Genomic DNA, 13963 nt, shown 5'->3' with positions numbered 1-13963 from the left:
GGGACCAGCCCCCACAAGGGGCACAACTGGTTGCAGAGGGTCCAGCTGGAATGGATGGGCACAGAGGGGAGGCCAGAGTGGTTGAGAGATGGGCCACAGCCTGGACAAATGTTTGTGGTGAGACCTGGGATCCCATGGGCAGGCCCCCGATGAAGGCTGTCTCAGGCAGTGTGCACTGCAGCTCTGGAGCCCAGGCAAGGGGCTGGGGAGCCCCAGGGATGCTTGAAGGAGCACACGTCCCTTGGTTATGGCTGTCCTGGCCAGTGAAGTGCTGGGCCACCTTGGCTGCCTGACCAACCTCAGACCCCCTCCCAGCCCTGCTGGGGGCTCTGGGCAGCTGGTAGCAGACACTGACTGAGGTTTCCTCCTCTTCAGGTGCTGCTGCCAGAGCACACACCTGCTGGCAGCGTCATCCTCACCGTGAGTGCAACTGACCCTGACTCGGGGAGCAACGGGAATGTCACCTTCCACCTGGCTGTGCCCAGCCCTGATGTCGCCATTGACCCCAGCAATGGTGGGTGAGGTTGGCGCTCTGTAGGTTTCTCTCATGGGTTACTCTGGGGATGCCTGTGGAAGGGGATGCCCCCATGCTGGCCCTGCTCAGCCCCTCACATCACTTTCTGGGGTGGCTGGTGAGGCAGACACATCGTGATGGCCATCAAATGCTCCTGCCGCAGTGTCCCAACACCTGCTTCTCCCGCCGATACCCCAACATCAGTCCTGGTTCCTGCTGGCCCCATGCTGACCCTGGCTTTGTGCCCCACAGGGACGCTCTTCACCACCCGGCAGATGGAGTTTGATGCCAGCCAGCCCACCCTGGATCTGGTGGTGGAGGCCCATGACCACGGCTCCCCCAGCCTCTCATCCTGGGCCACAGTGCAGCTCCAGGTGCTGGATGTGAATGACCACAGCCCCCGCTTCCAGGAGCCGCGTTACAACACCAGCATCCCCGAGGACCTGCGCCCGGGCACCACTGTGCTGACACTGGAGGCAGGTGATGCTGATCTCTCTCGGGAGAATGCTGGCTTCGACTACACCATCGTCAGCGGGAATGGTGGCAATGCCTTCCAGGTGGAGAGCCGGGTGGCCTGGGCCGAGGGGCAGCTCCGTACACAGGGAGCCCTGGTGCTTGTGGAGGCTCTGGACTTCGAGACCATCCCGGTGTACAACCTGACCGTGGCGGCCTCAGACCGGGGCCTGCCGCAGCGCAGCGCCACCGTGCCTGTGCTCATCACTGTGCGGGACGTCAACGACAACCCGCCCGTGTTTGCCCGGGCCGAGTACCGCGCGGCCGTCAGCGAGGCCGCGCCGCCCGGCACCGAGCTGCTGCGTGTGGCAGCCCACGATGCTGACTCGGGGCCACGGGGCCGCGTACACTACACCATCAGCTCGGGCAACCAGCATGGGCTGTTCCAGCTGCATGAGAGCACAGGGGCCTTGAGCCTGGTGCGGCCACTGGATCGGGAGGCCCAGACCATTCACACACTGGTGGTGCGGGCCACAGACACACCAGGCGGGCACTTCGCACTTGTTCCTGTGGCCATTGAGGTGAAAGATATCAATGACAACAAGCCATACTTCCCAGTAGAGGTGCTGAGCACCAGCATCCGGGAGAACCTGCCACCTGGCACACTGGTCACCACACTGCGCGCCGTCGACGCCGACACCGGCGCTTTTGGGGAGCTGCAATACACGGTTCTGGAGCAGGCGGTGGGGGACCCTGCCACGGGGGATGGCCGAGATGCCTTCGCCGTCAACAGGAGCTCCGGGGAGCTGCGCTCCCGCCTCACCTTTGACTACGAGCGAGCCAAAGCCTTCCAGCTTCTGGTTCGGGCCACTGACGCTGGCAACGCCTCAGCCACCGTGACCGTGCGGGTGCTGGTGACGGGGGAGGATGAGTATGATCCCATTTTCCTGAGCCCCTCCTTCAACTTTGAGGTGCCTGAGGGTGCACGCAAAGGGCAGAGCATTGGGCGTGTGCTGGCCACGGATGAGGATGAGGGGGCGGATGGCGTCGTGCTGTATGCCCTAGCAAAGCCCTCGCCATACTTTGCCATCAACCAGACCACGGGCATCATCTACCTGCGCGTGGACAGCCAGCCCCAGGCCGGGGCAGGGCGCGCCAAGAGGGAACCACGGGAGATGAACCTGGAGGTGCAGGCACGCAGTCCCCTGCCCACCTCCCGCATGGCCTCCGCACAAGTCACCATCGACATCACGCACACCTCCTTTGGCCTGGCGCCCGACCTCAACCTGCTGCTGGTGGCTGTGGCTGCCTCGCTGGGTGTTGTGGTGGTGCTGGCTGCCGTGGCTATCGTGCTGGCACTGGTGCGCTCCCGGCAGCGCCGGGGCCGCAAGAAGGCGGAGGGGGAAGGGGTGCTGGCCCACACGCAGAGCGGGTCCCTGCAGAAACTAGGCCGTGAGGAGCCGGCGCTGCCTGGGGCTGAGCACATCTACCACCAGGCACTGCCGGGGTATGGGGCCGAGCCAGCAGGGCCCTACACACGAGGTGGCTCGCTGGACCCCTCACACTCCAGTGGCCGCGGCTCTGCTGAAGCCGCTGAGGACGATGAGATCCGGATGATCAACGAGTACCCACGCGTGGCCAGCATCACGGCCTCCATGCAGGAGCACATTGCTGCCCGTGGCCCTGACTCCGGCATCCAGCAGGATGCTGACCAGCTCTCCGACATCTCCTGTGAGCCGGCCGTGTTGGAGAGCACCCAGTGGTTCAAGAGCAAGAAGGGCTCTGGGCTGCTGCTGCCAGGGCCACCCTTGCAGCTGTACCGTGAAGATGGGGGGGGCAGTGCCTTCCTGGGTGTCCGCTGTGGCCTCAGTGTCTCCTCACAGCCCCAGGACTATGCCTTCCCAGAGGATGGCAAGCCCTCTGTGGACGGCTCACTCACCGCCATCGTGGCCAGCGACGAGGAGCTCCGTGGCAGCTACAACTGGGATTACCTGCTGAACTGGTGCCCCCAGTTCCAGCCGCTGGCCAGCGTCTTCACAGAGATCGCCCGCCTCAAGGATGAGAGCTCCCTGCGCAAGCCCTTCCAGGCCAAGCCCAAGGCAGAGCCCAAGCCCCGCATTGACCCCCCACCCCTCATCACCTCGGTGGCCCACCCGGGTGCTAAGTCCGTGCCCCCCAAGCCGCCGCCGGGCAGGACCTTCCCACACCCATCCTCCCTGCGCCGCTCGCCCATCAGCCACGAGGGCTCCATTTCGTCCTCGGCCATGTCGCCCAGCTTCTCCCCGTCGCTGTCCCCGCTGGCCGCCCGCTCCCCCGTGGTCTCGCCCTTTGGCATCTCGCAGGGGCCGTCGGCCTCCACCATCAGCACCGAGCACTCGCTGGAGCCCCCCGAGGAGGCCGAGCTCAGGATTTAGAGCTGGGCCCCTGGACTCCTCTGCCCCAGCCTGGAGCCATGGGGCTGGAGCAGGACCCAGCCCAGGGCTGCTCACGTGGGTGCTCCTCTGCTCCCAGCACTACACCTGGCCTGAGCCAAGGGGGCTGTGGGTGCCCGTGTCCTTTGCGGTTGTGGCCCCTGTCCCTGTGGTCTGGCAGACCCCATGCTGGCTGGTGCCCTATGGATTGCTGACCCCAGTGCTGGCACCCTGGGGTGATGGTCCCTGTGCTGCTCACAGTGTCTTGGATCGGCGCCAGGCAGGATGGTGTGTCATGGTACTCGGTTCCCTGGGAGTGGCTGGGAGCAGAGGGCTGCTGGGCCAGGGACTGCAGACCCAGACCCTCCCCTTCCCAGCCCCAGGGCCATGCAGCAGCCCAGATGCAGGATGACCCTGCACTGTCCCTGCTACCCCTTCCCTAGGAGCTGCCAGAGCAGGGGGATTGGTGCCCCAGCACTGGTGGTGATGTCCTAGGGCAGAGGGATGATGCCCCACAGCTGGGGGTGATCTCCCAGGGCAGGGGGATGATGCACCACAGCTGGGGGCAATGCCCCAGGCCAAGGATGCTGCCTGTGCATTTGTCTGTGCTGCCTGCAGGGACAGGGGGCTGAACCTGCCTCCTGACCTGGAGGGGACACCCACCCCACAGCTGGATATGGCAGACAGAGAAGGCAGTGCCAGTGTCCTGCTGCCTGTCCATGGCTGGGCAGGGACAGGGGACCCTTTGAGGTCTCTCCAGCCCTTCCACCACCCACAGTTCAGGTGACGCTTCCAGGGGATCTCTGGCCCAGAGCTGCAGGGAGCTGTTCCTGGGGTCCTAGGGAGGGGGGCGGGTGCCCTGCTCAGTGTGGGAGCCCTGTTCCCCGGGCCAGGTGCCTCTCTAGGTGGGGATTCCAGGCAGGGACAGTGTCTGTGTCCAAAGACGGGCAGTGCAGTGGGGCTGGCAGAGCTGTATGAGAGGTGATGGGGACAGCCCAGCCCCAGGAGCAGCAGCGATGGCTGCTGTGACCCCCATCCACCCCAGGCCTGGTGGGCAGCCTGCAGCTGCAGGGACCCAGGTAAGAGGGGGTACCCCAAAAAGCCACATGGCCTGAAGCTGGTGTGGTGGCAGCCAGTGTGTTCTCTTACAGCCACAGTGGGACACTGAGCAGCTGGATTCACCTGGGGCCTTGTCGCGTGACTGCTCTCTGGGACGGTCTGGGTCACCTGCCCAGAATGTGGGCAGGTGCTCCTGGCCCCAGCCCCCTGTGCAGGACTGCTCTGCACCCCTGTCATGCATGCTGTGAGCATGGGACAGAGCCCTCTGTGATGGGGCCGGTCCCTGTCCCCTCCCACCACGCACGGCCGGCCATGGAGCCGGTGTCACACTCACACCAGGCTCAGCCCTCACTGGAGCTTACCCTGAGCCTACAGCTGCTCACAGGGAACAGCCACGAGGCGGGAGCCCTGGCAGTGTGGCTGGGGATTCTGCTGCTGCGGCCCTGCTGCACCCCAAGGCTGTGACCCCCACACAGCTGTGGGTGCAGAGCGAGGGCCGGATCAGGGCATGGGGAGCCCCCAGTTCACAGCCAATCTGGGCATAAGCATGTTTGGGGGTCAGAGAGGACACCCCACACCTGAGGAGGGGCTGAGGGAAGCTTCCTCCCATCACACTTTCCCCAGACCTAACACATGCATGCGGTAGCTGCAACCCCAGCCCCAAAGATGTTGCCTGTTCCCCTTATGTCCCACACGAACCATCTATGACTGCAGCCCCATCTGTCATCATCAGTCCCCCATCCCCCTTGTGCTGTGGGGGTCCCTACACCGTAGAGGTCCCTCAGTATTGCACCCCAGTCCCAATGCACAATGGGTCACAGTGACAAGGGAGAGGGATCTGTACCAGTGACGGGGGCACTAACGGGGCAGAGGGTCATGTCCACCCTGCCTGGAATCCACAGGGACCTGAGGGGCTCTAGAAGGGGAGGACACTTCTGCCTTGGTGCAGGGACAGCCCACAGAGGCACTTGGGATGGGCACCCCCATGCCCTTTGTCCTGTTCAAGAGCACTGGGGGAACATGTGCTCCCTGGGCCCTGTGAGAGCACTCTGGGGGTGTCCTGTGCTCCTGAGCCCCTGCAGGGGCACTCTGGGGGTGCCCTGTGCCCCCCAGCCCTACTCTGCCCAGGCAACCCACACAGCCCAGCTCCCACTGCACGTCTGGGACAGGGACACAGACAGGTCACCCTGCACACCACATGGAAGGGTCAGACACACGCACCGCGTTTTGGGCTGGGCTCACCAAGCCCCCAGTTATTTATTTTTACACATTGTACTACGATTCCTGTTTTTACTCGTTTGTACCTTTTGTATCATGTCTCGCGGAGCTGCATGTACCGGCGCTGCCCGCGGCCACGCAGGGGCCGCCCGGCGCAGCCTGGACCCAAGTGCCAACTTCTCAAAAAATGCCTTAATAAACCACACGTGTTTGTAGAGACACAGCCCTATCCCTGCTGCTCGTGCCGGGCTGGCACTGTGTCCTTACAGGGCTGGCAGGGGAGGGCAGACCTGTGCCACAGGGGGTTTAGCATGTAGCTCAGCTGCTGGCAATGTGCCGTGGGCCACAGGCCTGGCCAGGCTCTGGCACCCATGTCCACGGCTGCATCCTGCAAAGTCCCTTCTCTGACAGGCCGGTGAGGCTGCGGCCCAGGGTTGTCCAGCAGCGAGGCTGATCGTGTGTCCCCGTGGACACACACAAACACAGCTGTGCGAGACGTGACTCCACGTGTGCACACAGCTGGTCCCTCGTGGGCAGGCCCAGACGGTCCCGCTGCCCTTGCTGCCGTGAGGGCTGTGGGCAGGGTTGTGCAGGGACCCAGAGCTGCAGCTGTAGCAGATGGGCTTGGACACGCCATCTGCCCAAATGGGTGCTTCACGTTCCCAGGATTCCCACTGCAGACACCTGGACATATGAGCCCATGAGGCCACGGCCCCATCACAGACACCAGCACACACAGACACACACGGGATCCTAGTGATCCCACCAGTCTGCCCAGTAGCTTCAGCTCAGCTGACCCCTGTTGGATGACAGACACACGAGGGGTTCTCCACTCATCTCCAGACCCTATGACCTGGCTCTATACACTACCCCCCAACAGTCCCCCCAACCCTTGGAAACAGTCCTAGAGTCTGAGAACTGGAAGCAGCTGTGCAGCTGTCGGGTGTGGGACATGGCCAAGCCCACACGTTGACCATTAAACACCTACACGTGACTAGTTGCTTCCATCCTGCCTTCCCTGCTTTCCCTTTTGTTTTTTTTTTTGCTCCCCAAACCACCCTGCTCCGTCTTTGTATTCAGCTCTCAGTTCCCAACACCCCATAGCAAGTCCTGCACAGCCCCAAGCTTCTCTGCAAGTCTCGTCCCCCTGTAGCGTGTCCCACCCGCCTCCGACAGTGCCTGGGGGGCGGCAGCTCATGTCCTCCTGCTCTGACGGGGCCGGCACAGCAGCTGCCGTCCCCATGCTCCGACGGGTCCCCTCTCAACGCGAAGGTGTGAGCCGGGGAGAGCTCCCCTCCCTATGTTCCTGAGGCCCTTCTGCTCCTTTATCCCCCATCCCGACCCCTTCCAGCTCCCTGCGGGGGCACACCGGGGCCGGGACCAGCAGGATGCCCTCGGTGCGACTGTCCTCGCCCGGCGTTCTTGGCCTCGGGAAAACCCGGCTGCCCAGAGCAGGGACACACCTGGCCCCGTCTGCGGGAACAGCATACGAGCGTGCCGGGGCGAACGAGGCTCCAGCCAAGGCTCCGCGGGACACCGGGGCTCCCTGGCCCCTCCGGGCTCCAGACCGGCAGCAGATGCTCGTTAGCGTAATTAGCTCTGTCTGGGCGCCCTAATCCCGGCCGGCCAGACGGGTCCGAGACATGATCTCCTGCAAATCCCATCCCACTTAGAGTCCGCCTCCAAGCAGGGACCAGCTGGACACGGGGGGTGCAGCCCCGGCCAGAGCCAGAGCTGCCAGTCCCGCCCTGCGGCTGGGATGGGGCCGGGTCGGCGGGAGTAGGGAGGCGGACACCCCTGGCGCGGGGCAGCCGGGGCCAGGCAGGCGGTTTTCCCATTGTCCGTCTCTTCCTGGCCTGGACTCGGCTCGGCAGAAACGGGAACACAGCTAGGAACTGCCGGAGAGGCGGAGTGCGGCGTGTGGCCCAGCTGCCGTCCTGCAGCTCCCGGCCGAGCAGGAGCACGAGCACTGCTCCCCTGGCCTCCCAGCCCCGCGCCCCCGATTGACCGAGCCCCGGGAGCACCGCGCCCCCGTGCCCACGGGGTGCAGGGCAGCTGGGGGCCCGTGGCGCCCGGACACGCCGTGTGCGGCCTCGGCTCCCGCTGCCCCGCGGGCCGTGCCCGGCCACTGCCGCTGCCCAGCCCGGGCTCCGCCCGCACAGGACCTCTGCGCCCCCACCAGCCCTGAACCCCGACACGGACCCCGGGCCGCATTCCCCGTCCCGCCGTGGGAACGGCTGCGCCTCACCCCGGGAGGCGCCCGGGAGAGGGATGGGAACAGGGGCCGGTGCCGCGGCCGGGCCTCCTCTCCAGGCCGCCGGTGAGGGGGGGGCCTCTCCGTCGGGACCGTGCCCGGGGCACGCTGGCAAGCGGCCAGGAGGATGGGCTGGTGCAGGGCCTGGAGCTTTGTGCCTGGATCCCGGATCCCCATCCCGGTGCTCCCGGCCCGCCCACCACGTGACAGGCTGGTCACGTGAGCGCTGTTTTGGTGTCCCCACGTGGTCGGGAATCACGCGCTCTCACGTGACCGGGATGGCGCGGGGGTAACGGGAGCGGGGGTGCCCCGGGCCGGGGGTTCCGACGGGGCTCTCCGGTGGTGGGAGGAATGGGCCCCGGGGAGGGTCAGGCGGGGCTCCTCGGTGCTGGCGGTGACGGGGACTTGGGCAGTCAAACGGGGCTCCCCGGTGAAGGGAGGAATGGAGAGCGGGGGTTCAGACGGGCTCCCCGGTGTTGGGACTCGGGGGGTTCAGACGGGGCTCCCCAGCCCCAGGGTTATGGGGTTCAGACGGGCTCCCCGGTGTTGGGACTCGGGGGGTTCAGACGGGGCTCCCCAGCCCCAGGGTTATGGGGGTCAGACGGGCTCTCCGGCAGGGGGGCTCGGAGGGCTCAGGGAGGGGGCTCTCCGGTCAGGGGGGCTCGGAGGGCTCAGGAGGGGGGCTCCCCGGTGACGGGTTCTCGGGGGTCAGTCAGTGCCTGGTCCGTCCCGGTTTCCCGGGGCCGTGTCGGTGCCCGCGCTCCCCTGAGCCCGTTGCAGGTGTCGGGGGATCCCCGCTGTGCTGGTGCTGTGTGCGGCCGCCTGGAGCTGTGCCGCGGGGCTGGCGCTGAAGCTGGAGCGGGACCAGCCGTTTCGGTAGGTGTGGGATGAGATGGGACGGGACGGGGCGCCGTCGCCGCCCTCGCTCACCGTCCCCCCCTCAGCGTGCCCCCTGGTTGGGCCCACGCCGGCCGCGTGGACCCCGGACAGCCGGTGCAGCTGACCTTCGCCCTGCGTCAACGTGGCATCGCCCACCTCGCCCGCCTCGTCGAGGCCGTCTCGGACCCCCGGTCCCCTCAATACGGTAACAGCCACGTGCCTGAGCCCCCCAGGTCCCCCGGGCCTTTGTGGGGGTCTGAGCCCTCTGTGCCTCCCAGGGCAATACCTGTCCCTGGAGCAGGTCCGGGACTTGGTGCAGCCATCCCCAGTCACGCTGATGACAGTGCTGAAGTGGCTGCAAGGCCATGGAGTGGAGGACTGCCATAGTGTCACCACCCTCGACTTCCTGGAGTGTCAGCTGCCTGCGAGGTGAGCGCCGAGGGCTTGGACCTGCTCTGGTGGTCCTGTGGTGGCTGGCCCTGTGTCCCGTCCCGTGGTGACTGGCCCTGTGTTGCAGCATGGCTGAGCTCCTGCTCCCTGGGGCCGAGTTCCACCGGTACGTGCAGGGCCAACGCAGCCTGGTGCGGTCCCCACTGCCCTACACTGTTCCCGCGGAGCTGGCAGAGCACCTGGACTTTGGTATGTTCCGCTTGTGGGAGATGAGGCTGTGGTGCAGCCCCAGCCCCCAGGAGCTCCCTCAGCCTCTCCACAGCCATAGCTCAGCAGCCCTTGCCCCCTGCATGGGATGGCCACTGGAACCCACGCGAGGGGGTTCTCAGGGCTGGGGCTGCAGGGCTGGGCTCCCCGAGACCTGCTCCTGGCCAGCCTGTGTGGACACGGGTATGGTGGCGGGGGAGCCCAGGGCCTGTGGAAGGTGGTGGGGGAGCCTAGGGATTGTGTCCTGCCCTCCTTGGGCTCTGTGCCCTGACGGTCCCTCTGGTCCCACTGCAGTGGGTGGGATGCATCGGTTCCCCGTGGAGCGCATGGTCAGCAGAGCCGAGACCAGGAAGTACGTGGGGTCGGCGGGAGCACTGTTCCACCTGGGTGTGACACCGGCCATCCTGCGCCAGAGATACAACATGACAGGGGGGGACGTGGGGCTCCTGCCCAACAACAGCCAGGCTTGTGCACAGGTAACAGAGCTGCCCAGATTGGAGGTCCGTGGGCTGGGGCAGTCCTGTGGATTGGTGCTGCTCGGGGGTCCTGAGACAGCTGGAGGTCCCTCGGCAGCTGCTGGGAGTACCTGGTGTAGCATAGACTTGTACTGGGCAACTTTCTAAGTCAGGATCCAAATCTTACCATATTTTTCAAGACCAAACAGCCTGTTCCTTCACATTGTGCAGTTCCTGGAGCAGTACTTCCACCAGGCTGACCTGGCTGAGTTCATGCAGCTCTTCGGCAGCAGCTTCGCCCACCGCACGCAGGTGGACCGCGTGGTGGGGCGCCAGGGCCATGGCAAGGCCGGGCTGGAGGCCAGCCTGGACGTGGAGTACATCATGAGCACGGGTGCCAATGTTTCCACCTGGGTCTTCAGCAATGCAGGTACGGGGGGGGGAGCCCTGAGGGGTGGGAGAATGCCTGGAGGGGCAAGAGGAGAGCCCCAAGGCAGGGGACAGAACACCCAGAGGGGTGAGGAGAGAACCCAGAGGGGCGAGAGAAGAGCATCAGGGCTGTGCAGATACACCTGGTTGCAGTACAGCCCCAGGTGCCTTCCCAGCTGCTCCCCGAAGTCGGAGCTGACACTGGATTCCCAGCTTCTAGGGGAATCATCCTTGATTTGTGTATTGGCTTTGAACTGTGTGAACCTTCAGCATCCAGAGTATCCCGGAGCAGCTGTTTCCTCACCAGCACCATGCAGAGCAATTGCCCCGCTTCACTCCTGTGGAAGAGGGCACAGCCATAGGATTTCCTGGCCTCGCTGGGGATGGAGCTGAGCTCTTGCCCATGAGTCTCCCAGTGGAGCAGGGAGAGTGAGGGAATTTGGGAAAACAAATTGCCAAACAGCCTACACAAACACAAACAGGGCACAGTGCTGGGGGCAGTGTCCCTGTCCCAGATCAGGAACTGGCTGAGCAGGAGGCAAGTGCCCCAGGGACACTGTCCCTGTTCCTGACAGTGACAGCAGCCTGGCACTATCCCTCCTGCTGCCCCCACGCAATTACTGCTGTGGGAAGGGCGTGGGGACAGTGAAGCGGGTGATCGAGAGTGAGTGGGGGTGGCTGGGCCTCTGCTCCCCTCTGGATGGAGAGGGCTGGCGGGCAGGGAGGGACCCGGGCATGTGCAGGTGGAATGTGTGGAGGTGGTATGTGCATCACTGCACTGGGACACACTGCCACGGGAGGGGCCGAGGCCCTGCTGGATCCAGACCTGGCCAGGTGGCTGCAACCCTGTGACAGAGGCTCAGAGAAGGGGGCGTGTAGGCCCCTGCCCTGGGGTTCAGGGAGACCCTCGGCAACCCTGTGGGTCAAGCTGGAGCCTGATGCCATCCACCATGACTGGCCCCAGGATGAGCTCATGGAGCTCCAGGCTGGCTGTGCTGTGAGTTTGTGCCCTATAGGCAGGAGTTGGGGGGTTTCAGCCCCCGGTGCTGGCAGTGCTGCTGAGACAGGGCCCACTGCACTGTCCCCCACCCCTGGTGTCAGGGTAACTGTCCCTGTGTCCCTGCCTTGCTGTCCTCACAGGACGGCATGAGAGCCAGGAGCCCTTCCTGGCCTGGCTGCTGCTGCTCAGCAATATGTCGGCGGTGCCATGGGTGCACTCGGTCAGCTACGGGGACGACGAGGACAGCCTGTCCCTCGCCTACATGGAGCGCGTCAACACTGAATTCATGAAGGCGGCAGCGCGTGGCCTCACCATCCTGTTCGCCTCAGGTGCGACCGAGCCCGGCATGGCCTTAGTGCTGAGCATGGCTGCAGGAGTCCCTCTGGGGATCTCAGGCTGAGGGGTGGCTGGGGCACCACGGTCACCTGTCCCTTCTTCGTCTGTGTGTCGGCAGGTGATGATGGCGCTGGGTGCCGGCGGGTGCACAGTGGGAACCACACATTCCGGCCCAGCTTCCCGGCCTCCAGGTGGGTGAGGGAGGGAGCTGGGTGCAGGGACAGTGGTGGCCTCAGTCCCTGTGGGGTTTGAGCCTCCCGGGGATCACCTGAGGGTCCCCACCAGGGCCTGGGGACATTTGCAGACCCCAGGTCTGGGACCTCTGCAACTCCTGGGGGATGTTGGGATTGCGGGGCAAGGTTGTGGTAGCGGGAGAGTCACAGGGGGCTGCTGAGGCCCAGGCAGCCATGTGGCCACCCATGGTGCCCCTCTGTCTCCTCAGCCCATATGTCACCACTGTGGGCGGCACGTCCTTCAAGAACCCGTTTCTGGTGACGGAGGAGGTGACGGATTACATCAGTGGGGGCGGTTTCAGCAACATCTTTCCCATGCCTGGGTATCAGGTGAGAGTCACCTGCACGGCTGGGCTGTCTGGGGATGCGGGGGGCCTGGTGGGGGATAACGGACTTGGGGGTGACCACGGGCTGTGGTGTGCATGACAGTGGGCTGTGGTAGGGGATGAAGGCCATGATGGGGGACAAGGGCTGTGGTTGGGTGCTGACAGGCTGCGCTGTCCCCAGGCTGCTGCCGTCGGGCGTTTCCTGCGCTCGGCCTCGAAGCTGCCGCCCAGCTCATACTATAACAACAGTGGCCGCGCGTACCCCGACCTGGCCGCGCTCTCCGACAACTACTGGGTGGTGACGAACCGCATCCCGCTGCCCTGGGTGTCGGGGACCTCGGTAAGAGCCCGTCCCCCGCCACCCTGCAGGCCGGGGGCCGCGGGCTGAGCGTGCTGTTCCGCAGGCATCCACACCGGTGGTGGCGGGCATGGTGGCACTGATCAACGACCGGCGACTGCAGCGGGGGCTGGCACCCCTTGGCTTCCTCAACCCTGCGCTCTACCAGCTGCAGGAGCGGGGTCTCAGCACTGCCTTCTATGATGTGAGCAGGGCAGGGGACAGGCTGGGGGGTCATGGATGTCCCAAGGGGCTGGGCTGGGCTGGGCTGGGCACACCATCCTGGGGGCTGGGGGGCCATGGGTGCCCCAAGAGACTGTCCTGGGGGCTGGGGGTCTGTCCTGGGCCTCTTTCTCCCAGAGCCCTGCTTGGGGCAGGGCCAGAAGTGACCTGCTGGGATGCAGGAGAGTCCCTATGGCCTTCCTTTGGGAAGGGTGTCCGGGGAGGGTCCCCATGGGCCTCCCTTGAGCTTCATGGGGCAGGTCCCCTTGTGTGGCTGTGACTATTTGAGGGGTGCTGTTCCCTGAGGAGACCCTGGGGAGGGGCGGCCTGTGCCATAGGGAGTGTTGGATGGGTCTCTGTGCTGGATTTCATGGGGTCCCTGTGCCCCAGGGAGTCCGTATGCCCCTGCGCTGAGACCAATCCCTGCAGGTCACCCAGGGCTGCCACTTGTCCTGCCTGGACGGCACTGTGCAGGGCCAGGGCTTCTGTGCCAGCCCCGCCTGGGACCCTGTCACCGGCTGGGGCACTCCCAACTTCCCGAGCCTGCTGCGGGCGCTGCTGCTGCACTGACCGGGACACTGTGACTGGGACACTGGGATTGGGACACGGGGACTGGGACAGTGGGACACCGGGATTGGGACACGGGACTGGGACACTGGGATTGGGACACGGGGACTGGGACACTGGGACTGGGATAGCAGGACACCAGGACAGCGGGATCAGGACACTGGGACTGGGATAGCGGGACACTGGGACTGGGACAGCGGGACACTGGCACAGTGGGACTGGGACAGCAGGGCAGTGGGATCAGGACACCAGCACGAGGACAGCGGGATCGGGACACCGGCGCTGGGACAGTGGGATCGGGACACGGGCGCTGGGACAGCGGGTCACTGGCGCTGTGGACCGGGGGCGGGCAATAAAGCGGGGCTGGGCAATAAACCGTGGCCGGGCAATAAAGCGGGGCCGGGCAATAAAGCGTGGGCGGGCAATAAACCGGGGGCGGGCAACAAAGGGGGCGGGCAATAAAGCGGGCCGGACAACAAAGCGCGGGCGGGCAATAAACCGGGGGCGGGCAATAAAGCGGGCCGGGCAATAAACGCGTGGCCCCGCCCTTCCCGCCTCTGTGTGTGCCGGCGGCGCCGCCAGGAGGCGCGCGGGGCGCTGGGGCCAGCCCCGC

At 65.4% G+C, this 13963-nt stretch overlaps 2 protein-coding genes across 3 annotated transcripts in view; both read left to right on the top strand.

Annotated features, from left to right (window-relative positions):
* DCHS1 (dachsous cadherin-related 1) overlaps positions 1-3835 on the top strand; it is a 39139-nt gene extending 35304 nt beyond the window's left edge. For both annotated transcript variants that reach the window (XM_050332750.1, XM_050332751.1), the window contains 2 exons: positions 376-514; positions 767-3835. In XM_050332750.1, the coding sequence (XP_050188707.1) occupies positions 376-514; positions 767-3381 (2754 nt within the window). In that variant the 3' untranslated portion in view covers positions 3382-3835. The remainder of the gene's footprint in view (positions 1-375; positions 515-766) is intronic.
* Positions 3836-8164: 4329 nt separating this feature from the next.
* Positions 8165-13759, top strand: TPP1 (tripeptidyl peptidase 1). Its single transcript, XM_050332827.1, has 13 exons — positions 8165-8198; positions 8690-8785; positions 8854-8993; positions 9067-9217; positions 9306-9427; positions 9740-9921; positions 10132-10330; positions 11470-11658; positions 11784-11856; positions 12108-12228; positions 12406-12564; positions 12629-12766; positions 13213-13759. Exons 1-13 carry the CDS (start codon positions 8188-8190, stop codon positions 13351-13353), a joined length of 1722 nt encoding a protein of 573 aa, XP_050188784.1. The 5' UTR covers positions 8165-8187; the 3' UTR covers positions 13354-13759.
* Positions 13760-13963: the final 204 nt, after the last annotated feature.

The sequence above is a fragment of the Myiozetetes cayanensis genome, unplaced genomic scaffold (genome assembly GCF_022539395.1).
Source record: "Myiozetetes cayanensis isolate MyiCay16 unplaced genomic scaffold, myiCay2020 scf5-8, whole genome shotgun sequence".
Classification (NCBI taxonomy): Eukaryota; Metazoa; Chordata; class Aves; order Passeriformes; family Tyrannidae; genus Myiozetetes; species Myiozetetes cayanensis.
Note: the sequence above shows the minus strand (reverse complement) of the source record. Positions and strands in the feature narration are given on the sequence as shown.

Bases quoted from the DNA above. Each gene is read 5' to 3' on its own strand.
- TPP1 (XM_050332827.1), top strand. The intron at 8,994-9,066 runs GTAACAGCCACG...TGTGCCTCCCAG, and splicing joins CCCCCGGTCCCCTCAATACG to GGCAATACCTGTCCCTGGAG. The intron at 9,218-9,305 runs GTGAGCGCCGAG...CCTGTGTTGCAG, and splicing joins GAGTGTCAGCTGCCTGCGAG to CATGGCTGAGCTCCTGCTCC.